Source organism: Trichomonascus vanleenenianus (assembly GCF_965637985.1).
Source record: "Trichomonascus vanleenenianus strain CLIB 3782 genome assembly, contig: TRVA0_008S, whole genome shotgun sequence".
In the NCBI taxonomy this organism is placed as follows: domain Eukaryota; kingdom Fungi; phylum Ascomycota; class Dipodascomycetes; order Dipodascales; family Trichomonascaceae; genus Blastobotrys; species Blastobotrys vanleenenianus.
The window spans coordinates 290,642-318,600 of NW_027481879.1; the positions used below are offsets into that span (position 1 = coordinate 290,642).

At 51.8% G+C, this 27,959-nt stretch overlaps 10 protein-coding genes across 10 annotated transcripts; 3 read left to right on the forward strand and 7 right to left on the reverse strand.

Annotated features, from left to right (window-relative positions):
- Nucleotides 1-276: 276 nt before the first annotated feature.
- TRVA0_008S02718 (Fig1 domain-containing protein) lies at nucleotides 277-1,188 on the reverse strand (the record flags this gene model as incomplete). Its single annotated transcript, XM_076683466.1, has 2 exons — nucleotides 277-1,103; nucleotides 1,152-1,188. The coding sequence occupies 2 exons, from the start codon at nucleotides 1,186-1,188 to the stop codon at nucleotides 277-279; spliced, it is 864 nt and encodes a 287-aa protein (XP_076542381.1).
- Nucleotides 1,189-2,079: 891 nt separating this feature from the next.
- On the reverse strand, nucleotides 2,080-3,189 carry CPR6 (peptidyl-prolyl cis-trans isomerase Cpr6p; the record flags this gene model as incomplete). The annotated part of the gene is made up of 1 exon (XM_076683467.1): nucleotides 2,080-3,189. One exon carries the CDS (start codon nucleotides 3,187-3,189, stop codon nucleotides 2,080-2,082), a length of 1,110 nt encoding a protein of 369 aa, XP_076542382.1.
- Nucleotides 3,190-4,241: 1,052 nt separating this feature from the next.
- TRVA0_008S02762 (uncharacterized protein) lies at nucleotides 4,242-5,261 on the forward strand (the record flags this gene model as incomplete). The annotated part of the gene is made up of 1 exon (XM_076683468.1): nucleotides 4,242-5,261. The coding sequence occupies one exon, from the start codon at nucleotides 4,242-4,244 to the stop codon at nucleotides 5,259-5,261; it is 1,020 nt and encodes a 339-aa protein (XP_076542383.1).
- A 425-nt stretch (nucleotides 5,262-5,686) lies between these two features.
- TRVA0_008S02784 (INSIG family protein) lies at nucleotides 5,687-6,580 on the reverse strand (the record flags this gene model as incomplete). The annotated part of the gene is made up of 1 exon (XM_076683469.1): nucleotides 5,687-6,580. The coding sequence occupies one exon, from the start codon at nucleotides 6,578-6,580 to the stop codon at nucleotides 5,687-5,689; it is 894 nt and encodes a 297-aa protein (XP_076542384.1).
- Nucleotides 6,581-7,551: 971 nt separating this feature from the next.
- Nucleotides 7,552-8,895, reverse strand: TRVA0_008S02806 (PH domain-containing protein; the record flags this gene model as incomplete). Its single annotated transcript, XM_076683470.1, has 1 exon — nucleotides 7,552-8,895. The coding sequence occupies one exon, from the start codon at nucleotides 8,893-8,895 to the stop codon at nucleotides 7,552-7,554; it is 1,344 nt and encodes a 447-aa protein (XP_076542385.1).
- Nucleotides 8,896-11,061: 2,166 nt separating this feature from the next.
- THO2 (Tho2p) lies at nucleotides 11,062-16,218 on the reverse strand (the record flags this gene model as incomplete). Its single annotated transcript, XM_076683471.1, has 2 exons — nucleotides 11,062-14,015; nucleotides 14,070-16,218. The coding sequence occupies 2 exons, from the start codon at nucleotides 16,216-16,218 to the stop codon at nucleotides 11,062-11,064; spliced, it is 5,103 nt and encodes a 1,700-aa protein (XP_076542386.1).
- Nucleotides 16,219-16,338: 120 nt separating this feature from the next.
- Nucleotides 16,339-16,730, forward strand: YSF3 (U2 snRNP complex subunit YSF3; the record flags this gene model as incomplete). Its single annotated transcript, XM_076683472.1, has 4 exons — nucleotides 16,339-16,341; nucleotides 16,396-16,475; nucleotides 16,528-16,651; nucleotides 16,695-16,730. 4 exons carry the CDS (start codon nucleotides 16,339-16,341, stop codon nucleotides 16,728-16,730), a joined length of 243 nt encoding a protein of 80 aa, XP_076542387.1.
- A 1,634-nt stretch (nucleotides 16,731-18,364) lies between these two features.
- Nucleotides 18,365-20,818, forward strand: TRVA0_008S02872 (uncharacterized protein; the record flags this gene model as incomplete). Its single annotated transcript, XM_076683473.1, has 1 exon — nucleotides 18,365-20,818. The coding sequence occupies one exon, from the start codon at nucleotides 18,365-18,367 to the stop codon at nucleotides 20,816-20,818; it is 2,454 nt and encodes an 817-aa protein (XP_076542388.1).
- Nucleotides 20,819-22,291: 1,473 nt separating this feature from the next.
- TRVA0_008S02894 (uncharacterized protein) lies at nucleotides 22,292-22,990 on the reverse strand (the record flags this gene model as incomplete). The annotated part of the gene is made up of 1 exon (XM_076683474.1): nucleotides 22,292-22,990. One exon carries the CDS (start codon nucleotides 22,988-22,990, stop codon nucleotides 22,292-22,294), a length of 699 nt encoding a protein of 232 aa, XP_076542389.1.
- Nucleotides 22,991-25,088: 2,098 nt separating this feature from the next.
- Nucleotides 25,089-26,954, reverse strand: TRVA0_008S02916 (Zn(II)2Cys6 transcription factor; the record flags this gene model as incomplete). Its single annotated transcript, XM_076683475.1, has 1 exon — nucleotides 25,089-26,954. The coding sequence occupies one exon, from the start codon at nucleotides 26,952-26,954 to the stop codon at nucleotides 25,089-25,091; it is 1,866 nt and encodes a 621-aa protein (XP_076542390.1).
- Between the last annotated feature and the right edge of the window lie 1,005 nt (nucleotides 26,955-27,959).

Here is a 27,959-nt window from a genome sequence, read left to right on the forward strand (position 1 = left end):
ATTGGCATTAATACTTCATAGCAATTACCTTAGGCTTACTGAAGTGGAACGAAAACAAGTCTATTCTTGGATTATAAGGTCCAAACTATTCAAATGAGAGTAACATCCAATTATCATTAACTCATGCAGTAAATCCTAGTACCGAAACGGTAGTCCATTCAATAAATCCCAGTAGCCGCATTCGGTAAGTCCTAGGGAACAATTTCCCTACCCAGTGTCATTACAGTACTGTACTGTAGCAGTAAATCATTTAGTTTTTTATCATCGCAGGTCATTTCAATATGGGAGAGTCGTTGGTAGACCATGGTGGCTATGCATCATGTCGGGCTCGTGCTTGGGGATCCCTGGGGTCGAGTGATACGCCTCGCCAGTCTCATACTCAATTGTCTTTTCAGTGTAGAAAATAATGACCAGCCCGACTGCGCACATGCTTAGGAAGAGCGCAGTAACCCACCCCAGGCCCGCAGTGCTGACTCCTATGGTACCCTGGATCGCCTGGTTCGAAAAGGCAATTGCTAGCTGAACTGCCGCGTTAGTTGCCGTCTGCTGCCACACCATTCCCATCAGCGAGAACACAAATGCCAGCACACAGAGGAGAGTCGCAAGGCCGAATGCGTAGGACTGTGCAGTCTTCGTAATGATCATGGTGACCATACTGAAGAAAGTGAGACAGGTGGAGATAACTAGCAGCCACGGCGAAATTACGTGGTTCTTAAGCTGGAAGCCGGCGTAAAGGAGATTCAATGGGTCGTCACTCGACTGGTTGTACCGGTTCGCGTGTGCGTTAATGTCGTTGGAGCAAAACCATCCGGTCTCGTTCTTGCCATTGACAGATGAAGTCGAGCAGAGGCCAAAGTAGTTAATGTGCAGCTTGAGGTCCGTGGTGTTGGCATATGAATTGAGAGCCTGGTAAGCCCCAGTGTTGATAATACCAGAACCCTTATCTTGGTCAGTGCCGAACGAGTCGTATTTGAGTTCGACGGCATAAATATTTGGTCCCTGAGCGGCGGTAGAAATACACCCTGAAACGAGAATAACCATCAGCAGCACTGACAGCAGCAGGAAGAAAGCTATAGTGTGCCGATGGTGAATAGGCCTCCGTGCTATACGCAATTGTTAGCCAATGCCCAAGTCATTCAAGAATCACTTACGAACCAGGTAGCTGGGATAGTACTGAGAGAACCCCATCGTGGAATAGCTGCAAAACAGGGGGAAGGGAAGCAAAAGAGCCAAATTTTTTCAGGGATCCCTACTCCATATATACTCTGCACTAGCAATTAATCCACTCGCACAGCGACATATGCGTGCGAATATCTCGTGGGCTACGTACGCCCATGCAGGATATCCGCTTCCTCTGTACTTTACAGTAGTGATAGACTCTGCCGGAATATAATATACGAGTGTGACCCAAGCGATCGGCGTTTCCCTAGATATTCGCAACTCAAATAAATTGGCGAAAACCACCCATAGCTGTCTTGGTACTAATATTAAAAGAGTAGAATCAATTTCCAGTCTTTTGGAAACGTCAAGCTTATGTGGCACCTGGGTACATGTACAGGATTGCGATGCAGAATATTGAGATGGCTGGTCATTGCATCATGTGGATGTACCTCAGGTACGAGACTCGGAGAGACAGCCCCACCAGGCTATAGAACGCAGGCTGCAAGGTAATTGTGCGCCGTGAAAAGTAGGTCTCCGATACCTTTTTCTACCTGGAGATGGAGCTGTTGGTTGAACGTTAGACCGTACAGTGGATGTCTCAAAATGCAACACAGTGCGGCGTGCGGCTTGAGTCGCACTACCTAATGAACCGGGCTCTCCTGCAATAAGCCATTTTCAATACGAGTTGTCCACAACAGTAAATCCGCGAAGCGGAGTCCCAGGGGGGTTTGGGGGGACTGGTCCCCCCATGAACATTCGGCTTCAATTGACTTGGGGGCCAGCCCCCAAACCGCCCTAGCTCCGCTTCGCGGAGGAGTTTGGAGGGAGCAGAAGAACTCCGCGGAGCGCAGCCCCCCAGGGGGGATTTGGGGGGACCAGTATGCAAATCGAGGATTCTATTAAATACATTTTGGGCACTTACGAGAAGAACTTGGAGTAAGCGGCCTTTTCGCTCTGTCGCTTCTTCTGCAATCGCGCGTTGCAGTTGTTGAGCTCTCTGGAAATAGCCAGATCGCCTGGTACCAACTTGAGCGCCTCTTCCAGATCTGCAATGGCACCCTCGTCGTTCTTGTTCTTACCGTAGGCGCTACCTCGTCGGAACAGAGCCTTGGCTTTCTCCTGGTCGTTGATAGACTCAATTCCCAGGGCGAAGGTAGAGGCCTTGATGGCATCCTCGTACTGACCGACCTGGAGCGCCAGCAGCGCGATGTTGAGGTTGAGCGAGATTCTCAGCTTGACAAACTCTTTGTAGGTTTCCGGGTGCTGCTCCTCGTTAGGAATCAGCTCGTTAGCGTACCGTAGCGACTTTCGGTACTTATCCAACGCAAGGAACTTCTTCTCTGGGTCACCAGCAGCCTCCTTGAACAGCTTGGTAGCAATTGCCTTGATCTCGTTAGCCGCAGCAAGTCCGCTCTCCGGGGACTTGACTGCCTCCTCCTCATCATCCGGATAGTCCTCGTATTTGTCGCCGGTCCCGTCGTCTGCCTTCTCTGGGATCGACTCGGACGCATCGAGCTCACCACAGTCGACGATGACGGCCGGCTCTAGTGGTCGATCGCCCGAGTCGGTTGGGGTGTTCTCGACGGCTCGGATGATGCTCTTGCCGGAAATGACCCGACCAAACACTACGTGCTTGCCGTCGAGATGGGGGGTGTTCACGGTAGTCACGAAGAACTGCGATCCGTTGGTGTTTGGCCCGGCGTTGGCCATGGAAAGTAGGAACGGCCTCTCGTGTTTGAGGGTGAACGGCTCATCCTCGAACTTCTCGCCGTAGATCGACTCACCGCCACGGCCGTCGCCCGAGGTGAAATCGCCGCCCTGGATCATGAAGTTCTTGATGACCCGGTGGAACTGCGAGCCCTTATAGTGGAGGGGCTTTCCGAGCTTGCCCATGCCCTTTTCGCCGGTGCACAGGGCTCGGAAGTTCTCCGCCGTCTTGGGGGCGGCGTCTTTGAACAGCTCGAAGTAGACGCGCTGGGGCTTGCCGCCGCCAATTGCAATGTCAAAGAACACTCGTGGATTTGCCATGCTATTCTGTGTGCGAATCGAAGGTCGTTGCGTCCGGGATGCGTTTTATATGGTGGGGCATCCGATGGAATTTTCCGTCACTTTCGACGGGCCTCGACGGACCTTTTCCGGCAGGAGCTTCTCTTTTCAGCACCCCTAGGCGCGTAAGTTACATAGGTTTACGGGCAGGAGCATCGAAATGCCTGGTTGAGCATGGTGTTATTTCCACTGTGGGCTCTGCTTTATTAGCAGGTGAAGGTACGTAGTTTAACGGTAGCCAAAATAAGGGGGGGGGGTCGTTGCCAATGGCCACGGAAACCCACTGGGTATAGCAATCTTTCACACATTGTTGAAAGGTATAGACTACACTCAATTGTTGGCAACCTGATAAATACTAAACTCAATCGTAGTTAGATTTATGCACTTTAGAGGGTATCTTTTTCCTCGGCTAGTTGCTGACATATGGAAGTTGGTAATGTGACAGTGGACATAATGTACGTTGTAGATCACGTATTATGTCCGGCCCGCTCAATTTGCCTGAAATGCCATATATATATATATAGAGTATAGTAGGTAAATATATCTCACCTATATTGCTACGTTGAGTACCGCAGAATGATACCACTGATACTCAATGCTCTTGGAACTAATCATCTTTATAAGTCATTGTTACTAACGTATTAGCAATAAGATAGTTACGAATCTACGATAAGCTACAGCTCTTGAGATCGCATGAATAAAGATGGCTAGCAGGATAAAATAGTCGCAGCTTGTATCAATGGATCAAGATCAATGGGTCGATATTTGCGCACTCAAGGGCCTTCTATATACTGTAACAAGACCAATTCACGCGCAATAATCATCCTGACTGAACTCCTAGGGAGAAAAAGAATTACATCTGTACATATAGCTAACCGTAAATAGAAATACACGTAGATTCTTTGAATAAAAGGGTACAAGACGTAGATTACCGGTAATAACGGGGGGAGGAGAGCCGCATGGCACGGCTGTAGCGAAATTTCTTGCTGTCACGGCGACAAACCGATTTGATCCAGCACTGATTGGCCAAAGAAATGATCCGATCAGGGCTGAGGACTGTGGTATCGCGGAGATGGTATTCGACCGAAACCGCCTTGACCGTCGAGAGCGCCCGCGACCAATGCATCAAGCTGTTAAGCGAGCAGGACCGCTCGTCCTACGTCCTTCGGAGCTATATTCCCGCCAAAGCGCGGGACGCATTCATCGCCGTCAGAGCGTTCAACCTGGAGACGGCCCGGGCTGTGGACAGCGCGAGCCGCGTTGAGTTCGCCAAGATGAAGATTGAGTTCTGGAAGTCCGTCGTCCAGAAAGCGCTTTCGCCGAGCCTCATCTCACTCAAGTCGGTCCCTGCCGAGCCGGTGGCCGTGCTACTAGGCAGTGCTGCGCTCAACGACAAGATCCAGCTGTCCAAGCGGTTTTTGATTACCCTGCTGCAAACACGGGAGACTTATGCATCGAACCCTCCGTTCCGTAATGTCGACGCAATGGCATCCTACGGCGAGGGCACCTACTCTCAGCTCAATTACCTGACCCAGGAAGCACTATATAGCGTATCGCCTAAGGTCACGGAGTTCCTCAACGAGCACCCGCCGCTGATAGAGCAGGTGGATACTATCATGGCGCACATTGGCCAGGCCACCGGCATTGCTACGTTTCTTCGCGGGTTCGAGTACTTTGCACGACACAAAGACTTCGTGGCTCTTCCAGTAGACATGATGACGCGCCACGGCGTGAGCCAGGAGGCGGTGCTCAACTACTTCCGGGGCAACGCCGAGCACTTGCACCCTGGGGTCTCCGAGGTCGTGTACGAGACGGCCACGCGGGCTAATGACCACATCATCTCGGCTCGAACACTGCTGGACAACCTCCGCGAGACTTTGAAAGGCTCTATCCCAGACGCCATGTTTGTCCCCGCCATGAACGCCATTCCCGTTGTTCTCTATCTTGAGAAGCTGGAGAAGCACAACTTTGACGTGACGAACCGGGGGCTTAAAAAGCAGGAGTGGCGCCTGCCTTATCGCTCCTTCAAGGCCTATAAACTACGCCGATTTTAGCCTGTACATAGACTATGACTGTTAATGACCTATTGCTTCCGGGGGGCACCTTGGGGGCCAGCCCCCCAAACCCCCCGTGGCTCCGCTTCGCGGAGGGTCCTATGCCATTAAGTGAGATTCTTCTTACATAGATACATTAATCGTAAAATTTCACCAATTCATTGATCGATCCCCGTTTAGATGAAGCGGAAGGTCCGTATCGAGCTAGATTCTTTAGGCATAGATACAATGGCGCATTAATAATCCTTCATATGATCAGTTGTTCTTAGGTCAAAAGATACCATCATTATTCGTCTTTATGCCCTATCTATTAGCCAATTGGCTTCCTGTAGACTACTACGGGGGGTTATTATCAATAATAGCTAATTAATAGGTTCTATTAAAGAGTGTCAATATATTAGGGAGGCAAAATAAATATATAACCATTATTCAGAGTCAACTGTCTCGTCAAATGCGAGCAGACGCCGGCCAATGTTACCAAAGCATATGGAGCAGCAGAAGAAGACGCTGGCGATCCACACAATGACCGACACATACGACTCGCTAAGCTCTGCGGCCGGTAGGTGTCCCGGAAACACAATGGCAAACACCGTGCTTCCCACAATGGCCACAAGACACGAAAGAATGAACCCGTTGCGGGTAGAGTCTAGAATAAACCACAGGCACGGGTTAACCATGCCCCAGTAGAACGCCGCCTGTAGCGTCGAAGTCCACGACAGCTTTCTAATGCCATACGCGACGCCCATGAATGCACCAACCGCACGAATGATGGAACTCCAATCAGCACCGCCCTTACCGTGGCGCCATTTTCTATTTTCTGGGTACATCCAGTCGAGGAACGGCAGCAGGAAACCCAGCACAATGCCCTGGGACCCCCACAGCAGCGAAAACGCCCCCGTCTGGTCAATGTCGAGCGTATATGACGTGACCTGGTGATTATCGTGCAGGTGTCGCGACAATTGACCGTACGCAACACCAAACACAAACAGCGCAGAGACTCGCACCGCCAGGGCAAACAGCGACACCGGCACCAATCCTGACGACATGGCGGGCACCGTGTGGTTATGTGGCTCGCTGTCCTTTCTTGTTGGCGGGCGCTGGATCTCCGCCTGGTCTACTGAGGTCCCGTAGAGGTTCGTGGCCGAGCTGCGCCGCGAGGGGCCCACCGATGCAACGTCGCCATTGAGCTCTGCGAGCGATACTTGCGACCCAAACACGCCTGAAAGCGCCGAAGTCGTCAGGTTCATAAAGGATCCCTTGCTCCGGCCTAGGTCGTCTGTAGAAACGTCCCCGTCCCGCTTTTTCAACGTAGACCCCATTTAATCAATTCAAACAACCGCAAAAATGAGTGTCGTGAGTGTGAACGTGAAAATGTGTCGTTTTGTTTTTGTTGTTGGGACTTGGGCCCTCCGGAAGTTCCGCCATCTCCCTTTTCCCATACCATTGGGGGCTACTCCATTCCCTGCAATTGGTTTTCCAATTACTTGATTAGTAGAAGCGCATAGTTGGGGCTTGGCAATTGGCTCTTGCTCTTGCGTGTCCTTACCGCATATCTGTGAATCAGGGTCTGGAGGCTTCCGTTGTCGATCAGATGAACTAAGCATGAAATTCAGACTCGGATGTGCTTACGGTAAGCACATCTCAGCACGGCCCCCTTATCACCTTATCTTTGGTTTACACCCTGAGCGGTGGACGTTACAGCGGTGGATGCTTATAAGGGTAATCGCTTCAAAAACGAATTGCCGCTACACCCTGAGCGGTGAACGTTACAGCGGTGGATGCTTACAAGGGTAATCGCTTCAAAGGACGAATTGCCTCATAGGATTAATTGCCTCATAGGACTAATTGCCTCAATGGACGAATTGCTTCATAGGACTAATTGCCTCAATGGACGAACTGCTTCAATGGACAACAACAAAGTACAGTTACTTCAACGGACGACAATTGCTTCAAAGGATAATAATTGAAGCAAGGGTGATCGAAGCAAGAACGGCAAAGGACAATAAGCAAGGAGTGTTGCTTCAAAGCAAAGACGGCAACGCATAATAATCGAAGCAACGAATGACGCTTCAAAATGGACGGCGACAATTAGAGCAGGAGATTCAAACAATGGTTAATGAATGACGCTTCAAAATGGACGGCGACAATTGGAGCAAGAGGTTCAAACAATGGTTAATGAATGACGCTTCAAGTGGACGGCGACAATTGGAGCAGGAGATTCAAACGAAGGAATGGCTAATGAATGACGCTTCAAAATAGAGGAGCAGGAGACTCGGGAAAGATTAATCTATTAGGCGGGCGGGGAAGTTATAAAGTCGTTACTATCATCAGATTTTTGGTGTTTTCGCACAATCGTCACGAGCGAGGCTAGCCAGCTGGTGAGGTCTTCCTCAGATTCGCAGCAGAAGCGCAGGCGCTTGTGCGCCGTGATTATTTGGAAGCAGAACTTTTTGGACTTGGAGAGTGGGTCGATGTCGGCGACATCAATGATATCATGCATGTCAATGATTTTAAGCGGCGTGCCATGTTTTTGAGACTTGTAAAAGAGCACCCGGTGCGTCGTCAGTACGACCCATTTGCGCTTCCACTGGTTGTATCTCCGGCGCAGACGCAATAAATATCCTTTTTTCACAATTTTCTCGTCTTCAAAGTCGCATGTAGACGAGCGGTGCTGTGGCGGTGCATGTGTATGTGTATATGCAGTGGGCGGCGAAGTCACAAGTGGCGATGTCGCATGCGGCTGGTGGTGTTGTTGAGCCGCTTTGGTGGCGGCGCCTGCGGTGGCACTACTCACTGGGGCCGATGCTGCTGCTGCGGCGGGTGCGGCTGTTGTAGTGGCGGCGGCGGTGCCTACGGGAGCAGCGGCGTGGGCGCCACTGCTCGATCCGGCGCTGCGCGACAGCGCCTGGTCCGAGGCCCACGAAGAGACCATGTCGTCAGTAAACGAGTGCGTCCCACTGAGCGGGCTCGCCATGCCCGGGGGCACCGGCGGGGGCATCTCAAAGTTCTTGGGGAACGAGATGCCCTCGAGCGGCTCATGCGGCTCGAGCGGCGACCGGGGTTTCACTGTGCGCATGGTGAACGGCTCGCCCTTGTTGTTGTCGAGCACCGACATGCGCTTGAAAGACGAGCTCAGCGTCGACTCGACCGCCTCATCGGCCGTCTGCCGAATGACGTCGCACCAGTTCTGCGCATCAGGCGCATTGTCGGCGCGCAGGTGCACATTGGCCTTGGACGTGTACAGCACAATGCGGTTCGGCCGGTGCGGGTCAGCAACCATTGCTACGGTGAGGATCTCCGCTGTCGGAATGATTCCCTCGACCTTGTATTCGTGCTCGTCTTTGTAGTAAACGAGCTGGTAATCGCGCAGCACGAACCATCGCCGGCTCCATTGCTTGGCGCGGTTGCGTTTGTACAGCCACCCGCTGTTGACCACGCGCCCGAGCCCCGGGCTCGCGCTGAGCTGCCGGTCCGGCAGCGGCAGCGGCGCGTCGTGTTGCTCTCGCGGCGACGACGACAGGGCGTCCCCAAACAGCACCGAGTGGTGTTTGCTGCCGCTTAGCGCCAGGGCTGTGTGCGCCCGCGTCGGGCGCACGATGTCAATGGGCTTGGTAGATGTCGATGCCTCCGCCATATAGTAGGTCACACACGGGGGGTTCTACTCCTCAGGCAGCGGCTTCGTTTCTTCGCTCTCTGTTGTCGTCAGCCCCTGGGTCCGAACATACGATTCGAGGAAAAAGGGGGCGTGCCGTTTGGGTTCCAAGACAAGGAGGGTGGTGCGGAGTACCGCGCAACAAGCTTCACCTTGAACCCCCCGGGAAGACCACCGTTATAATCCCATAACTACTGCTAGAACGGAGGCTATTTAATGGGCACCTCTGATCTATATTTTTCTATAGATATATATACATTGTGTATTGTACATGTGATGTGATAAGTGACGTAGTGCATTGCAGGGTATGTGGTGGTGGTCAATGACATAAGGCTGTGTAGACTGGGCTGTACCGGTAATACCGTAGTATGTATGATGGCTCCAGTCAATTCTGTGCTGATTTGAGTGCTTCCCTGTATTAAAGGTAGGAGGTGATTTTTATTGGTCAATTGCATAGTAAGCAAGCCAAGTGGGGGGAATAGCATGGCATTTACTGCCTGTATTGTTGGTGTATTTTGAGCCTGTAGCTCCTGTCATGATATAACCCGTAGTGCTACAGCTTACCGATATGAATGACCGTTATAAAGGATGAATGGGTTATGAGCTTTACACCCTTGACTCTTCAAGTGCCTGATATCTCATGAACGCAATTGACTATAACTGGTACCGGTGCTAGTACGAATCAGTTAGAGACTGGTTCCTCGGAACTTGAATATAATCAAATAGAATAGCTGAAATGAGCTCTCTAAATCATGTAGCAATTGAATCTAGTAAAAGCATTGTACTACGAGGATTGTTGACTTATCTGGGTACGCAGGTTTTATAACTCGTCTATTGATAAGCATTCTACTAGTGTATCTAAACGGCCAGATTTCTGTCGCATTACCAAAAATGTAACGCTTACCCCTCTGATCTACAGATTGTTTGCCCAGTTGCCGATTGTGTAGTGATCTATCGACATACCTTGTGTTGATAAGGCTAAATGTGACGAGTCTACTGATGTAAACCTCCATGGCCCCCCTTTCCCTCTTGCGGCCCCCTTTGATAGAAAATTATAAAAAGGGTAGAAACTCCCCCGTTAATGCTCTCTTTTCTTCCTCGTGGCCCGACTAGGGCCACCGATCCTTAAAGCTGTAAGGCCCAATTTTTGACATTTCCCGTCATATTCCAATCGATTAGCATGCACCCTGGAGTTTAGTACAGGCTGCTGCCATTGTTTCCAATGCGTATCGCCTCTCAGTTCAGGGAAAGGCGAAACCCATTATTATTGCAAAAAGATCAACTACTTTCAAGTGAATGCTGTTTCCACCGAGGTCTTTCATACTTAGGGTGTTATTTTTTTTTTTGAACTTATAATAGGTACTTATTATGTTATATGAATAAAAAGCAGTTGAGAGCTTTTAGTCTGTTTAGCCTTTCGGCGGCAATCCCTTGGCTCTTTTGACAGCCTTTCTCGTAATCATCATCTTCAATTCCTCCGTCTTTTTGACAAAATTGGTATTTCTTTTTTGCATAGAATAGAATTCAACTGGCAAAATTGAATGTTGCCAGCCCTCGAGCGCCATATATATCCTTTGGGGCCTAGCATTCTGTTCTCAACTCAACAGCCAATGTACTACCATGGTATTATCTGTCGCTGTTACCATTATTGGTGGCGTTAGCTTAACTGCTACTGTAACCTTAAATGCACGGCCTGCCTAAACAGAAAGTATAAATAGGGAAGCATTTCCCCCCTTGATGTCTTCTTTCTTTCCTCGTAGCCGATCCAGGCTGCCAATCCCAGTCAATTCTTTCCTCGAAACCTTCTCCTAACACATCAACAAATGTGTCGAAGCCAAGACCAAACAAGACCGATTTGGCATACGTTTCAACAGATAGTACCCGAAGTTTATCGTCGGCTGCTGCTGTCATAAAGCAGATGTCCCTCAGTTGATGGAGAAGCATTTTGTTATTGATTTCGATTATATCCATACTTTGGAGATTGCATATAGAAATAAAAGCAGTTGATAGCTTTAATCTGCGTAGCATGTTTCGACAAGCAAACCGTTAGTCCTTCTATGGAATTGCACTTTGCTTGAGTGCTTATACTGTAATCAAAAATTATACCCGTTAATCGTATAAATATATTAATAAAAATACACAGACAGTTTATCTCCTCGTGCGCCGTCTCTTCCCAGGTGCATCTTCTTCATTACCCGACCGCTCATGCTTTCGGCTAGGTTCAATTGAGTTCGCCCCACTTACCACACGGCGGCCATAGTCCCTGTCTCTTTCTCTCTCCCGGTCGCGATCACGGTCCCGGAAGTCGTCTCGCCGTCTTCTGCCTCCTCCTCCTCCTCCGCTATTTGAGCTATTCCCTCCACTGGATGGTGGAGGTGGCGGAGGCGGCGGAGGAGCCTGACGGCGCTTCTCATCTGCTCGTCGCTCCCGCTCGCGGTCTCTCTGTTCTCGCTCTCGGTCGCGCTCGCGGTCTCTATCACGAAGCTCTCGCTCTCGCTCCCTTTCACGGTCACGTTCAGCATATCTGCCACCGCCACGGCGACCACGAGATTGCGATGGCTGCTGTGGCAGGGCCTGTGGCTGTGACTGGACTTGTTGTTGTTGTGGCTGCTGCTGAGACTTCTGAGACGATTGTTGATCTTGCTCTTTTCGTCTCTCCTCATCCCGCTTACGGCCACCGCCGATTCTGTCTTCGATTTTCGTCGACGACGCGCTTCGGCCCTCTCTCTTGCCTCGTGGAGTCCCCGGTACCGACTCACCACCCTTGGATCTCGGCCCTCGAGCCCGGTCATCGTCTCGTCGCTCAATGTCCGAAGTGGCCTCTCGGCGCTCCTTCGTTCGGTCTTTCTCGCGCGGACGGTCCTTGTCACGCCGGCTCCGCTCTCTGTCACGATTGTGCTCACGGTCACGTATATCTCGTTCCCGCTCCCGTTCACGGTCCCTCTCCCGGTCTCTCTGCTCACGCTCGCGCAATCGCTTTTCCCGCTCATGTTCACGTTCCCGTTCCCGCTCACGCTCTCTTTCTTTGCGGTCTCGCCGGGAGCCGACGCGAGGCTCCTTGATCTGTATAGAATTGGCTTCGGTTGCTCCAGGGGCATTGCCACGATCTTCGCGTGGACCGGTAGGCGTGCCCCGCCTTCGTTCTTCATCTCGTCGCGGCGCACTCGGGATACGTGGAAGAGAAGCAGGCAGGCCGCCGCCACTCTCTCCGTTCTCTTCGACAGCGGGGGTACCGGTCTTCATAGCAGCTGACCGCAGCTGGGTTGCAGGAGACGCGATTTTGTCCATCTCCGGCTGAGCGGACTGCTGTCGTGACCGAACAGGCTTGTTCTTCTCTCTTCGCAGCCGCTCCCGCTCCTGGGCTTCCCGGATTACTTCCCCCTTCGCCTCCGCAGAAAGAGGCTTGAAGTCGTACAACTCGATCCAGTCCTTCGACTTTTGATTGATGAGACCCGACAGAGCCAGCGCAGAGAGCTTGAGGTCCTCTCGAGGATCGGATTCGGCAATCGCTTCAATGGCATCAGTAATCCTCCATCCGTGCGTGACAATGGCCGGGAAGACACCTATCATGTTCTTGAGCAAGGTCATCGTGTTACGTCGGTGCATATAGTCCTCGCTGCGCAGACAGTCGACCACTGCAGAGCAGGTATGCCTGTGCCACTTCTCGAGCGCTCGTCTCAGCTGGTCATACGACAGTAGCGAAGACTCTTCCACCTCGTCCAGCGAAAATTGCAGCTGGAGCCCCGGTAGGAATGTGATCTTGCCAGACTCGGAATCCTCACGTCTTCCGAGACCTTCCTTTTCGTAAAGCTCTGGGTCGCTTCGCCACTGGTTCAAGTCTCCCAGGAGCTCGCTAAAGAACAGACCCAGGTTCTCTGCTTCGTATGGAGTACACGTCAACAAAGTGCCGTAGAGAATGCCGTCAGCAAACAGCTTGTCGAAAAAGCTTAGGGTCGAGAAGTTTACCGTACCGAAGCTGTGAAGGACACGCACAAAGTTAGCGCAGTAAATAGCATCGATAGGAGAGTGGAGGGCTCGAGGTAGGATACAGTGGGCAAGCAGGTGCCGAGTCTGCTGCCGCCGGATATTAATGCCTTCTGCACCTGTGAGCTTCTCAACATTGTAGCTGAACCAGTGGTCCTTCTCCAATTCCAGCCGAGCACGCGTTTTATTGTAGTGCAACGCGTGTCGCTTACTCTCGGCCACCAACTTGTTTAGCTGAGGTAACAAGCCTTCTTTCTCGGCCTTCTTTTCGCGCAACTTTTCGGCGCTTTCCCTTCCCCTCTCCCGCTCAAGCGATCGAATAGTCTCAGTCAAATTGTTGTAATGTTCTCGTAGCTTCTCTTCCTGCTGCTTGTACCGCGCCTCCGGATAGCTGATATCGTACAGCGACAGCTGCCAGAAGGTGACGTAGAACCCAGGCTTGAGGTACTCCCATTCGCTGTCGGGCAGGATGGGCCTAATTCGCTCAATTGTATCAGCAAGTATCGGGTGCCACGGCTGCTCCTTGGCGTAGTCCGTATCGTGGGCTCGGATATCCTCGCTCAACGTTGCCCGCCAGAGACCAAACGCCCACTCAGTGCTGACGCCATAGTTCAGGCACAGGTCGGCGACAGGCAGCATATTATTCTTGATTTCGTCCGATTTCATGACAAAATTGACCATTTCTGTGTACTGGAGCAGCAAATGCGTCAGATCGTCGTACCGATAGGACAAGAACTTCTGGTGCGCTAGCGCATCGTCGATGTTGTAGATGTATGTCTTTTGGATCTGTGCCAAAATGATGAACATTTCGGTCAGGATTTTTAGATCGCAGAGCGAACTGACTAGACGGCTGGCCGACTCAACGCAGGAAAGCCGCTGGTCGTCGATAACCTTGAACACAGTCGACTGGAGCTCTGGGCCGCCTCCCAATCCTTCAACTTGAGCACTAGTAACATTGGAAAGCTGCGAGATGCCCACCATCTGGTTAATGAGCTCTCTCAGAACGATAACCTCCGAAGTCTTTTGGGAGTGAAGTTGCCGTAGGAGGAACATGAGAATTGGACGAGGATCCATCTTGGCGTAACGTTTGCAGAGCTTTGCGGTAAAGCTTGCCAGGGCTAAAAAAAAGGTTAGTCGTCACATACTGTGAACAATTGTGTATGCATACTCACATTGAATCCATTTTCTGTCGCTGAGGCCATCAAGCTGGTAGGTTCCTCGACCAGAAGTTAGCTGTGTCATAATGACAAACGGCAGTACATCCCAGCCAAGATCAGTAAAGTATCGCGCTGCGTCTACGATGAGCTCAGAAAGGTTGTCGTAACTCTCGACCTGGCTGATAAGAGCGGTGAAGGTAGGTATGGGGTTAGAAAAGGACACCTTGGCCAGTTTGCGCATCATCTCCTGGACGTTGGTCTTGGAGAGTCGCTTGAGGATGTTTTTGGTATCTTTGGCCGCTTTGGCGGTGGCCATCTTGAGGTGAGGACTGGCCTTGGCCAGCACTGCGTTCCACTCGCCATAGAGCGCATATCGCGTTTCAAACGAGAAGAGGCGCACGAGACAGTAAATCTCGTACATGGCTGCTGGATTTGAGTCGATCATCGATACGGCAGGAAGAATGTACAGTCGGAAGTACTCAACCCAGTACTCAATGGGCCGCCCTTGCTTGACGTCGTAGAGACCAATTCGGCACAGCTTGGTTAAGAGCGACAGATTAGTGCTCAGCAATGGGCCTGCGAGCTTGATCCAAATCTCGGACAGGGTGTTGAGGTCCTCTACTGTTTCAATTTGGACTACGCCTTCGGTCCACTTCTCGTAGAAGAATTTTTGCACAACTCCGCCTTCGGCAGTTCGTCGAAGTGGCGAAAGGGTCTTACGCGTAATACTGGGCATGCGGTCGACAAGCCAGGTCGTGCTCGAGGTTGTAGTGGGCACTTTTCGTGCGACAAGCAAGTCCGGGGTGGCTCTGAACGGAGACACTATGGCATAAAGTGGATCGATCATATACTCAAATAGGCGGCAAATTAAAGCAGCTGCTTCCTTGCTCGAGTTGGCGAGATAAGGGAATCGCGAAAGAATGAACAGGGCTGGATATACTGCGCCCACGGCCAGTAACGATTCAACAAGGGCTGCTTTTGTGGTTTTGGCGTCTTGTGGCGCCTCATTCTCCTTCTTTTGCTCCTTCTGTGCTTGCTTATCGGCACTGGGGCCGGTTGGCGGGCCCTCGTCTTCTAGCGGTGCGGCAAGGGCCAGGGCCGAAGCCGTGGCCATATAGGCCTCCTTCTCCATATCCTTCTTCCATTGGTCTTCTCCATTCGCCAGTTCGTCATCTGACGGACTTAGAGAAGTGTATACGTCGCCCAGGGATACAAATCCTTCCTTGATCGCTACGGCAACAAACATTGTCAATGCATCGCGTGTAACGGGATCTACGGATTCGTCCTGATCTAGATTTCGCAACTTGAATCCAAGCAACTGAGCAGCCATTCTGCTTCCTCCGCGGTCCAAGTTATCCAACGAATCGTTACGGGCTACCTGCGAGGGCCACCAGGGGGACTCCTTGAACAGAGCAGAAAAAAACGTACAGTGGCCGACAATGTTTGCCGCAGCCACGTCTAGCAGGACGTCCAACGACCGTACTGGATCGAGATCAAAGTACCCGATGAGAGTCTCAATTGTGCGCGCTGTAGAGGTTATGAGGGCCATGGAGTTCTTGGAGTTGGCCGCCGTGTACACCTCGACAATGAGCTTAGCATACCCTTCGGACTCCTCGCGCAGCAAATTAAACCGCTTCTGCTTGTACAGCAGGTTGGTGTTCTCTTTTACAATTGCGCGCTCGAACGTTGGCTTTGCAATGTCAAGCGCCAGCAGAGAGGGCATGTCCATGAGCCGCAGGAGACTCGCCCTGTCCAGCGTGCCATTGTCCACTAGAGTGCCGAGCAGGCTTCGCAGGCCATCTGACGCGACAAACAGCGACGCCGTATGGACAAGCAGCGAAGCTACAGCCTCACCGCCGTTGCTCAGAATCGGGATCAGGGCTTGGGATACCTGCTCCGGTGTCAGCTTTTGGGTAGTCGTGGCTTCCAGCAGGTCATAGAATATACTGATGAGGGCCGTACTCTGTGCCGGATCAGGAGACTTGCTCGCGAGAGAGCTGGCCTCCTCTACTACCTGGTCCTTGCCAGTGGAGTCCCAGTCAGCGACGATCGACAGCACTGGAGGGACGACGATCGACGCGACGGCGGATCCGTTCGGCTGGGGCGTTTCCTGCCTCGACTGAGGCACTGGAGTCGCCTCTACTGAATTCATCACGCTGCCCATTCTACAATGGGTCGAATCACAGTCGGGGTCGGTTCAAATGGTGCAGTCGGTGATGGCAACGACATTTTTCGCCTCGTTGGGACCACGAACTTTTCAACCCGTCGGCACCTGCACCCCACTATGGTATGGATTTGATCTGTTGATTATTGATGATTGAAGAATCGCTAACATCTGTAGGATCGGCTACGGGACCAACAGAGGTTTGAGCAGCTCCAGACCCGGTATATCGGGGTCGGACACCCTGATATCACGAAAGAGTACGTCAATACACCTCTCCATACGGTTGGATCATTGCTAACTATTGTTCAGAGAGTGGCAGACGAATGTCGCCCGAGACACCTACGCATCGTTCATTGGCCATCCTCCGATGCTCGAGCAGTTTTCTATCGCCCTGGGAGAGTCCAGAGTCGAGACCCAGATGCGCTTCATTGACGTAAGTGACGCTCAATTGCGGATGGAGTTAACTAACCGTGTAGTCCATGATCCAGCCGGTTAAGAAGGCCAAGGAGTGAGTTTCCCTGGGGGCCAGCCCCCAGACCCCCGTGGCTCCGCTTCGCGAAGGGATTGTAAATGTGCATTATGTAGATTGGCGCCATCTACGAGGCACTTCTAACATCAAACTCCAGGCTATCGCGTAAGCTCATTTAGAAGGAGGTAACTCGATAAATCATCTATTTTTTGATTAATTGCTAAAATTTATTGGGTAATATATTTATGATGGGTTTTGATTGACGGCTTACGGGGGCTGTGGGACAATCTGTAGCCGGGGTAACAGTAACAGCGTAACGGGGATTTGTAACAGTGGTAAGGGAAAGGTAACAGTGTAACGGGGGTTGGCAACGCGCAACGGGGAATTTGTAACAGGATAACGGAAGTTGGCTACACTTCACGGGAAATCGTAACAACCCCGTGGCCCCTTAAGGTATACCATGGCATCTAATATGAGGACAATTGAGTAAGCAATAAGCTTAAAGCATAACTCCATATGTACAATGAATTGGAGAGGACCAATCCCGCTGAGGCTCCACTTCGCAGAGGGGTAGCGGGCCGCTACACGGGGGTTGGGGGCCAATCGAGGCAAGGGAGAATTCATGGCAAGGCGTAGTTCCGCCGCTTGGTGTCCTAGGATACGTCAGACACACGGCTGTGGAGCATGCACAGCCGTCAATGATGCCATCCAACGAGACTTGTCTCGTTTTTTACACTTTTCAGGGGCTCAATCATCCAGGGGGCTGGAATGTGCTGGAATGGAACCTCAACATGCCCGCGTCGGTGCGTATTGCCCATCATACGCTGATTGGCGACGGGAGTAAAAATAGCCACCGATCGGTAGGTTCCGGTTAAAACATGTCGATCCTGTACGATGAAGGGCGTATAACATCGCCTCAATTGCGACCCGGAAAACGGCATAAATAGGCGACACGGGCCACGACTAGTTTCACTTCAAATACTGCCAAGGCGGAGAGCGAAGTGACAGAAGTCAAGCATTCTTCGACGCAAGCTCAGGCCCCTGGTTGCAGACCACCTACCCACTCCATAGTGCGCGCGCCGGCATTACGAACACCGTTGGGTACGCCAAGGTCTCTACCCGCATACTGAAAGGCAGCTGCATCGGATCTGTACGATGCACTTACGTCTCTGGCCCCAGTGGAAAAGGAAAAAAAATTACTGGTGTTCTTAAGATTCCTGCTTTTTTGCTGTTGCCTTGAGCTATAAGGATTGAGTATCCACTGGCGAAGTGGTCCGAGTGGTTTTCACGAAGTTACCCCGAGAAACAAGCGAAGACAAGCCATTGGTCTGACGCCTGTCACGCATCTGAGGCCAAATTTTGATTACAGGAGCCGTTTGTGCCGAGCTCGGTTGTATACCAGAAACACATAACCGGATCAGATCCGTGAAAAAAAACTTTGAATTACCATTGGTAAGGCCCTTTCAATCTTTTGGGTCTATTCGAACAAAAATACCCCTAGTCCTGATCTCGAGACCCGGTGAAAGGCGAGACTAGCTGAGAGTCAGGGACGTTAAGAGACACTAGTTACGGCTGTCACGATCAGAGCCGGACAAAATATACCCTCAACTCAAAGAAAAAGGAGCCAGTTGGAAGATCAGTTGGAAGACCGTTTTTCCGTGAAAGAAGACCAATAAAATGGCCTACGTCACAGTAGACGGGAAGTTCGAGTACCCCGACGACATCTTCCCCCTGGTACCTGCGCCATTTCCCGGCCTGCCATTGGCTCCCCAGGATAAGATCGCCAAAATCCGCAATGAGTACGACACTTTTGCCCAGATGAACATCCGCCGCTCGGCGTTGCAGTCCCCAGAGAACACGCAGCGGTTGTTCCGATGGGCTCGCGAGACCATTGACTTCGCCGAGAGCCAGCCCGGGATCTCTCCGGAGCTTGTGTCGGACGCCATGGCCGTAGTCAAGCTCGTCGCCGAAGACGAGTCCTCTAAGTTCCGCGGTGCCGCAATGTATATGAGCGGCCTGTGGAGCCTGTTTGGCCTGTTTGGCGTTCGCCGCTCCTCGTCAAAAGCCCGCGAGCTGTTCCTGAGCGCCGCAAAGCTCGGATACTCTCGAGCCCTTTACAGAATTGGCTCTGATTACGAGTCGCGCGGCGACACTAAGCACGCCGTCGTATATTATGAGCACGGAGTCAAACGCGGCGACGCTGCATGTTTCTACAGAATGGCCATGGCTTACCTTCGAGGCCATCTTGGCAAGCAGACCGACGTAGAACAGGGTCTCAAGCTACTGGAGCGGTCCTCGCTCATCAGCGACCCGGACTGCCCCCAGTCTGCTTACATGTACGGTCTCATCCAGCTCGGAGAGCTGCCCAACGTCGTGGCCCAGGACCCTCAGGATTCCGTAGGCATTGCGGCCCTCGAGCGGTCGGCGTGGCTGGGGTTTGCTCCGGCCCTCATTCGAATTGGCAAGGCCTGGCAGGGTGGCGAAAAGGGGTACGACGCGGCAATCGCCATGCGGTACTTCCATCTCGCATCGCGTCAAATCCAGTACCTCCTCTTCAAGGGCGATGAGGTGCCTTCTGGCGACGCCGACGCTGGCGTCGCCGAAGCAGAGATCTCCAAGTGGTTCCTGTGTGGGTCCGAAGGCGCCTTCTCGCCGAACGAAGAGTGGGCGTTTAAGTTTGCATCAATGGCTGCCGAGCGGTCTAATCCCATTGCCGAGTTCGCGGTGGGCTATTTCTACGAGATTGGCATCTACGTCGAAGGAGACATGGAACAGGCGCTGCGGTGGTACAATTTGTCAGCTAGCCACGACTGTTCAGATGCTGCAGAGCGGCTGAAGGAGCTCGAAGGGACCAAGACCTTGGGGCGTCGACTAACCAGAAAAGACCACGAACGGAGCCTGACCCTAAAGGGCCGGGGCACTATGCGAGCCTCGAGACGTCCTGTCAAGAATGAGGCTGCCGAGGAAGAACAGGAGGAGCCCGAGAAGGCTACCGAGCCCCAGAATAGTGCTCCCCAGAAGGCTACCGAGCCGCAGAATAGTGCTCGCGAAGAAGGAGACAGGGCATTCGATTTTGAAATCCCCGAGAAAGCACCACAGTTGTCCCCTCTTAATATCAACATGACTGAAGAAGACCGGTTCTCTGCGAGGGCGCCGCCACAGGCTCATTATCAGCAGCCACAGGCCCAGTATCAAGAATCACAGGCCCAGCTTCAAGAGCCGCAGGTCCAGTATCAACAGCCACAGACGGCACAAATGGAAAATCAGCAGGTGTCTCCCTTACAGTACGCCAAACGCGTGCCGTCTGACCAGCATCGGCCTCCTCAGTTGGACCTGACCCAGGCCCAGGCAGCCGGCGCTAACGCAGTTGTCATTGAGCAGAATGGACAGTCTGGAGATATAACTCCGCACCTTGCGCACCAGTTCTCCAGCATTAGCCTGAGAAGCCCAAGCACGCCAACCGCGCCGTTAGAGCCGGCGCACCCGCCTCCAGCTCCACAGGCCCTGCGGTCGCCATACAGTCAGCCATACCCTTCGCCGATGAACCAATCGCCTTATTCCCCTGGAAGCTCGGTGAACCAGCATTCTCCCGTCATGTCGAGTACTCCATTGGACTCGATCAACTCCAACTCGCGGGCCTCTACGATATCTTCATCGACCTCGTGGACTTCAGACTCGTCCAAAAACTCCATGCTGCAGGACCACCCGCATCACCACCCTCCGCCAACTCTGCGATCGGTGAGCAGCTCTGTCGTCCCGTCGCCTATGTCTAGCCGCCCAGTCTCGTCGTCGTCGGCAAACTTACAGATAGGCCGGCCGGCTTCAGCGTCGGTGCCATCTGCAAAACAACCTCCTCCACTCAAGGAAATGCATGCACCACGATCTCCGCTGTCGGAGCCGCCGTTCAGCCCTCAGTTCGGACTTGATCCGCCCATGAGTCCGTTCGGCGTCGATCGGGCTAAGTCGCGATCCTCGGTACGCACTCAGAGCTCTAGGGCCTCGCTGTCGTCCAATCGAAGCGACGCGTCGTCGCAGCCACCGGCGAAGCCGCTGGGGCCTACTCCATTGACGTTTGAAGAGATGGGTGTCCCACAGGCTCCTCAGAAAGATAAAGATTGTATTATTATGTAATGTTTAGTACCCTTAATTTGTTATTTATCTCAATTCCGCTACTTATTTCGATTCTTTAGTGGGCCATTGGAAACTCAGTACTACTAGCCGAGACTAGTAAAATGAACCGGGTATTGGATGTTTCAACTTTTGTTGAACTAAGCCATTGAAGTTACTGGTATTCGGATATCATTTGCTCAATGCCATAATAGCCTCATTATAGCACATAGCTGTAACTACAAGCCCTATCCAGTTGAATTGGGGAGACCAAAACCTCCCTACATGGAGCTTAGACCCGAACTACGGGGGGTTGGGGGCAGAGCCCCCAGCTACGGGAGCTCGAGGGCTGGCCCTCGAATACACTCTACTGCTCTAAAGCGAATTTCGCCTACGGAAAACACAAAGCTGGAAAAGTCTATTGTAGTAACTTGTACAAAGGAAGCGAGGGCTAGTTACTGAGAACATAAAGGACGAAATGTAGTTAAAAGACTACTATATGAAGGTGATATGGAAGCTGTTTACAGAAATGGCTTTACGGTTACCGGCGAAATGTAGTGACAGAGCCTGGGAGTGAGACTATGCTAGTTGAACCTTCGAGAGCCATTTTGAAATAAACTACTACCAATGTACTGGTATAATACAACAAGCCTGCTTCCAGACCAATGATTCCTTAGTATTGAGCCTACCTCTATATAGGAATCACAGGTATCACATTCCACCGGTGTTGGTGCAATTTCACCGAGGTATTCGACATCTCGGTTCAACAGCCTCTTCCTACATAGGATAAATGTAAACAGGCAATACGAGCTACAATCTACAGTATCATTAATACGGCTATTAAATTAATAATTTGGCTAGCCAAAGATAATGCAACGATCGACTACCACTCATTTCCACACGTACCAACTCTTCGGCTGAAGAACGGTGGTACGATATTGTAACCTGGGGTCGAGAATCATTTGCGAGACAGGTTCATGGGCACACGTATTGTGCATATCGTGTTCCATCAAAAAAAGCCAAATTGTCTTCCCCCATGGGGCCTGTGTGAAAAATCCTGGGTAGAGCGGCTTAGCGGCTTAGCGGTGTGTGGAGAAAGATCTTGGCACGTCATACGACGGTTGGAACATTCCCTTCGCCGCAAAAAATACCAAGACCTGAATGAATACGCCGAGCTTTATCTGCTATGCCAAGAGTTCTGCCCCAGTGCAGCCTTCATATTTTCCACTATGGACGTATGCACATACCCTCAATGCTGTAACAAAAGATTGGCAGTTCACCAAAAGATTGGCAGTTCTGGGCCCCTGCTCTTGTGTTCGATTGCCTCAAAAAAAGTGGTAAGCCTCCACCTTCGTGTTGGTGCGACATGTAGTACATCGAAGAAACATGCATGAATGGCATGGCTGCTGCATTTTTTGTGGGTGGACCCTCTCGAGTAAAATGTGTAAATCAAAAGAAGAAAAAATTCAATGTAAGTACGAATAAATAAGAAGAATATCATAGCGCGAACCGCTTATCAAGGACCTGTATGGCTCGCTGGTCCTCGCCGAACGCGACTCGGTCGTAAGGAATATCTCTAGCGTGGAGCTGGGAGGGGTAGTGCTGGGCCTGGATCTGAGTGGGTCGAGGAATTGGCTGCGACCGATGCGGCGGGGGAAGCTGGTACGACCCCGGGCGGTGCGATGGTGGTGGTGGTGGAGGCGGCGGAGCATGGTGATGCACAGGGCCTGGACCGTACACTGGATGCCGCTGATGTTGCTGATGGTGCTGTAATGGTTGTTGCTGATGGTGCTGCAATTGTTGTTGTTGTTGTTGATGCTGCTGGGGAGGAGAGGGACCCGGGTTGTAATACGAGGGGCCATATGGATAACTGTCGCTTCGCGGAGCACCCATCGGATGCGGAGACACGGAGGAAACCCGAGAGTCCTGTGCGGACGCTGACTCTGGATAAAGCCCCTCTGGGATCTTGACATGCTTCAATCGCGGGTCTTCAGTAGGCGCCATCAGGCGGTCCAGGTCTTGGCGCGCGAAGTAGGATATCAGATGCAGCTTGACATTGGTAGAGGTCGTGATCGAAAAGCTTTGCTTGATCAACCCTTCCGGCTTATAGCGGTACCCATCGCTAGTAGACCCGTACTCATTGACGTCCTCTTGCGAGCTGCTGGGGTATCCCACGGCGTCCTCCGCCCGTATCATTTCCTTATACTGGAGAAACGACCCGCCTACGACCCGTGAAGCCGACCAGTTGCGGCTATCAGTCCACCTTCGAATATTCGAGCTCTGCTCTTCCCATGCGAAGATGGACCCGCTCGCAATCTGCTCTCGCTCTCGTTCCGACAGCCTCCGCGGAACGAAATTCAGCACACCCTGGCGACATGCCTCAAACAGTAGCAGGCAGTCCACCGTAGAGTTAATTTTGCCACGATACGTCTCCATTCTACCATTAAAAAAAACTAGAGGGAAATAGGGAGAGAGAGAGAGAGAGAGAGATAAACTTTACCGCCTCAAAAAAAAACGGGGCAGACGAGGGCCAAGATATAATTAATTACCCTCTCAAGCAGCGGCGCTCTTCTTTTTTTTTTCCCTCCCCAAGTGTTTCATTCTTTTCCACCGCAAAAGCACCGCTGCCAAGACGTACAGGGAGCCAAGAGTTCTCCCGCAATGGCGGAGGCTTGGCCATGTGGTCAGCCGCACCTCCTCAAATGTTTTTTTTTGTTGTACCCGACCGTTAGCGCACGCTGTGTGTCTCAAACTTAATCCCCAAAACCACCGCCCATCCGAGACGCACTATGCATGGGCACAAATAAGCTTATCTGCGCCGCAGCCCACGCGGCTGAGCACGGGCCATCGGCTGCCGGTCACCCCCGTCGCATATCTCCACCTTGAAGCAGCTAACCCTGGGGCTCTGCCCCAGACCCCGTAGTAGGGGGGTTGCACCCCCCCAAACCCCCCTGCTAGTGCCCAGCGTAATGTGGCTCCCTTATAGCCGCACTGGTTTCGCCGGATCATTGCAATTGCAACGACGGGTGGGATTCTTATCACCTATGTCTCTCATTTGTTACATTAATTTATCTGCCATGCATAGAACAACCACGTAATCTTTATATGCCCATACTCTCACCATGCTAGCTAAATAATAATAACCAATTAAAGTGGTTGAGTCCACTCCACCTATGCGTCATCTTTATATTACCGATAATTGGGTCCGGCAGTGCATCAATTCCGTCATGGGGATATCGGGTACTTCCCGAGGGTCAGCCTAGTAATAGTTTGGATTATCTTAGTCAGTGGCTTTGCAGAGGTATGACCCACCCTTCAGCTGTATGGGGTTCAATGCTTCGCTATCGGGTCCCCATCGAGATAACCAAATCGGTTTAAATTTTTCTCTACAAAGTGGAGCCTTGGCAAAGTTTGGTGAGGTGGTCCCTTCATCATTACTGTCGGAATGGGTTCCCTTTGGAGATTATACCCATTGGGCAACGGCCTTCAAAGGAACTCTTTTGCTCCTGTTTGCAGCCCTTTTAAGAATTGGATTGAGTCCTTTGGTGTGAATGTTCATGGGGGGTTGGGGCGGAGATTCTGTAGCGACAATTGACCTCCGCGAAGCGGAGCTACGGGGGTTTGGGGGCTGGCCCCCAAGTCAATTGAATCTAAAGAATGTTCAGCCCCGCTCCCAGGGTTTGTACTACTGGTCGTTCCACATTTGCATCATGGGGGGGAATGGGTTCCCCAGGAGTCAGCGAAGTCAAAGGGAGGCACTTCAAGTGTATGAGGTCAACAATGGCTCTCTTATTGGCAATGATTATTTTACAATATAATAATAAATAACAATAATACGTAAGAAAATAAATAGTCTATCAGAGTCTTTGGTGTGGCTTGAGGCCAAACAGACTCCACTAAAGTACATATAATCATAAAAACACAAACAAAATCATAATTGGGTCCAGCAATTGTATCACAGTTGGACCCCATTGGCCTACGGCCATTTTTGAACGACTTGGGCCAATCTTTCGAGTGAACCAGTGTTGAATAGTTCATGAAAGCCGAACTAGTGTTGAATAGCTCGTCAAAAAGTCATTTAACTAGTTTGGACACAGTCCGTCCGAAAACTAGTATGAGTAGCTTCACGAAAGTCGAGAGCTAGTTTTTTTTTAGATACCAGTAGCTGGCTCAGCATTTCGGCATCGCTTTATAATGTCCAGAATTTCATAATCGCTAGTAATTCGTCGATTGACTGGGCTTAGTTGGCTCGATTGGCCCCATTAGTTCCATGGGGTTGCCGGCTCGCTAATATTTAGCTGCCGAACTGGTTAGAAAACAGCCAGGACTCCAATCCTGAAGCGAGGTCTGCGCTGAAAATATAGTTGAGCTCCTCCTCGCTGTGGAAATACGACGGAGCAAACGGGACCACCTTCTCCGACGACAAATGGCTCTCCTCCTGAGAGACCGCGGCCCGCGCCTGGCGGAACTCTGCAAACGGATGAAGCTCCTTGTCAATGGCGCCCAGCGGAGGCCCTTCCTCTTGATACCCTTCCGAGGAGAGGTTGCGCCGCACGAATACCTCCGTCTTTTCCAGGGTCGACTTCACGGGTGGGAACTTTACGCTCATGCGCCGCAGGTAGTCAACGTCGATTTGGAGCAGCCGCGACGTCTCTGCAAACAGCGCGCTGGTGATAGAACCATATGTGGCGCGCAGGTATAGCACCTTAACGCGCGACGCCTCGTATGCGGCGACTGTGAAGAACGGGTCTATGAGGGCCAGGTCCGCTTCATGCTTTAAGGCTGTTTCGAACAGGGCCGATAGCTTACATGCGTGATCGAAGCACACCGCCTGCCCCCTGCGGATAAACTCCACCGGTGCCCCCCGAATCAACGCGTCGACCTCCGGCACCATTGCATAAGACAGCCCAGGAAGGACGAGCCGGTACAAGTCACAGAAAGACCAGTGATACAACGTGTGGATAAGCAAAACGCCATTCAGCGGAGGAGACTGGGCTTTTGTGACCCGCTCGTCCAGGGGCTCTATTAAACTATACTCCGAGGGGAGCAGAGCAAACCATGCGTGGATGGCTGATGCCAACCGCGCAAATTCCGATGTCGCATGCCACTGGGGCTCGTCCTTGTCGAACCGCTTGACATAGGATAGTACTCGGCTACGGAACCACAGGAGCCTCAGCAGGTGGGCCTGGAACCCCGTTTCCGGCGGCACCTCCTCAGACTCGAGCGTCCTCGCTAGGCGCAAGGGAATTCCCTCTCCGCCGCGAGCAAACTCGTCGTCTGACATGGGAAGTTGGATGCGGATGGTCTCTTCTGCCAGCAGCTTCAATTGCGATACCCCCGAGGAGATGGTACTGTCGAAGAAGTAGCAGCACCACAGCAGCCTCCTGCGGGATTCACGCTCCACTGAAGATAGCTCTCCCTGGTATTCTACGTTTAACTGGAGTATCTGGACGTATCGTACCGCTAGTCCACTGAGAAGGAAGCAGGCGCTAGCTCTTCCGACGCGGGTATCGTGTTCGTAGAGGAGGATGACAGCCATCAGCCTCGTCAATGAGACCTCGTTGAAGGAAGCGACAATGAGAGCCAGCGCATCGCGGGCCCATACGTTGCCATCCTCCCATGACGGGTCGTTGTAGTCGTGTTTGCTTGCGACGGCCAGCATAGCCAGAACCTGGGCCAGCTCGTCGTCACGCATGCCGAATCCTTGCTCGAGCCTCGCTAGAAAGGTCTCGCGGTGGATGAACCCGAGCAGACGGCATCGGCTAATGTGCGTGAAGAAGGCATCAGTTAAACGCTTGAAGGTGGCCGGCTTGGGAAAGCGCACACAACCTTTTGCCAGCGCGAACTGGCGGATGCCACTCTCGGACGAGGGAGGCGCGTAGCTACAGTGGTGCCCCGTCTTGAGGCACCGTGAGCAGGGCTGGCTTCCGTCGCAACGGCGTTTACCCTTGCGGCATTGATTACAGCTCGTGGCGATGCGTCGTCGCTTGGTACCGGCCTTGGTGTAGTGGTTTGGGTCTCTTTCCTCGTCGGCCTCTGGCAGCGGGCCGCTCCACAGACACTCCTCCTGGAGCCTCTCGCAGTTCTTGCACGGAGCTCCCTTTTCGACGAACTCGCACCGCACCTTGCGAGCATGGCAGGTATAGCATCCTGTCGGCATGGCACGCGACAAAAGGAGTACTCCAAAGTCCAAACTATCACACTGCGGATCTCGGGGTTGAGCTATGAACCTCGAGCTGTGCATGCGGATCTCGGGAACACGCAGGGTGGATAGGGTAGGAAAAGGGAAACCTTCTTCTTGATATATAGGCTTGCAAGCCGGCTTGTCTGAACTTGGTGGATCTTCGTCAATCAGATCCAAGCTTGGTCGATACAATTTGCTGCTTCTGTTTCAATTGGGTCCTTTGCGGTATTTTGGGTCGTTTTTTGCACTATGATTCTCTGAGCCGCACCCGCGCCGCACCATCCGCTCTATGCAGAGCTATACCGAGCTGTCGTAGCAAAAACTTTTCACAGGGGGCAAATTGGCCTATTTGTAAGCAGCAAACGAGGGCGGAAAATGAGCCCTTTTTGTAGTTTTTGAGCCGTGTGGCGATGGCGGTTTCGGTGGGATTGCTTCGATGAGATGCTTGCTGAAACAGTGTCACCATATACGAATATGATCTTCGAGATTTGCGAAACCCCATACACGTTCTTTTATATTCCATGTGAATGTTGTGTATAGAAACTTGCGGAATTGGAGACATTCGTGAATACCATTGATTTAGAGATAGAGAGCTGTGACGAGACATTCCAGTGTTTCCTCAAGCGGGGCCTTCTTTGGACGGCATTATAACCGATACATCAAGCCAGCTAGAGTAATATAGAGTTGTAATTGTACCATGGCCGGCTGAAGCTCGATTGACACCCGACCCAACTATTTGATTATTAATTCCAGTTTGCGAGGCGTCATTCGATGGGCTTAGCATGCAAAAATGACTGGAGCCGTTGCCACTGAATCAGCGGTTGAGACTTATCGCCATTGATCCACAGTCAAAAATAGCGATATACAAACACGATCAGGCCGTACGGTTGTAATTATTGATATCAAGCTCGAATAAAACGAGCCTAATATGTTCGTCGGTCTTATTGATGCCATATTGCAGCAATGTGAGAGAGCTTTCGC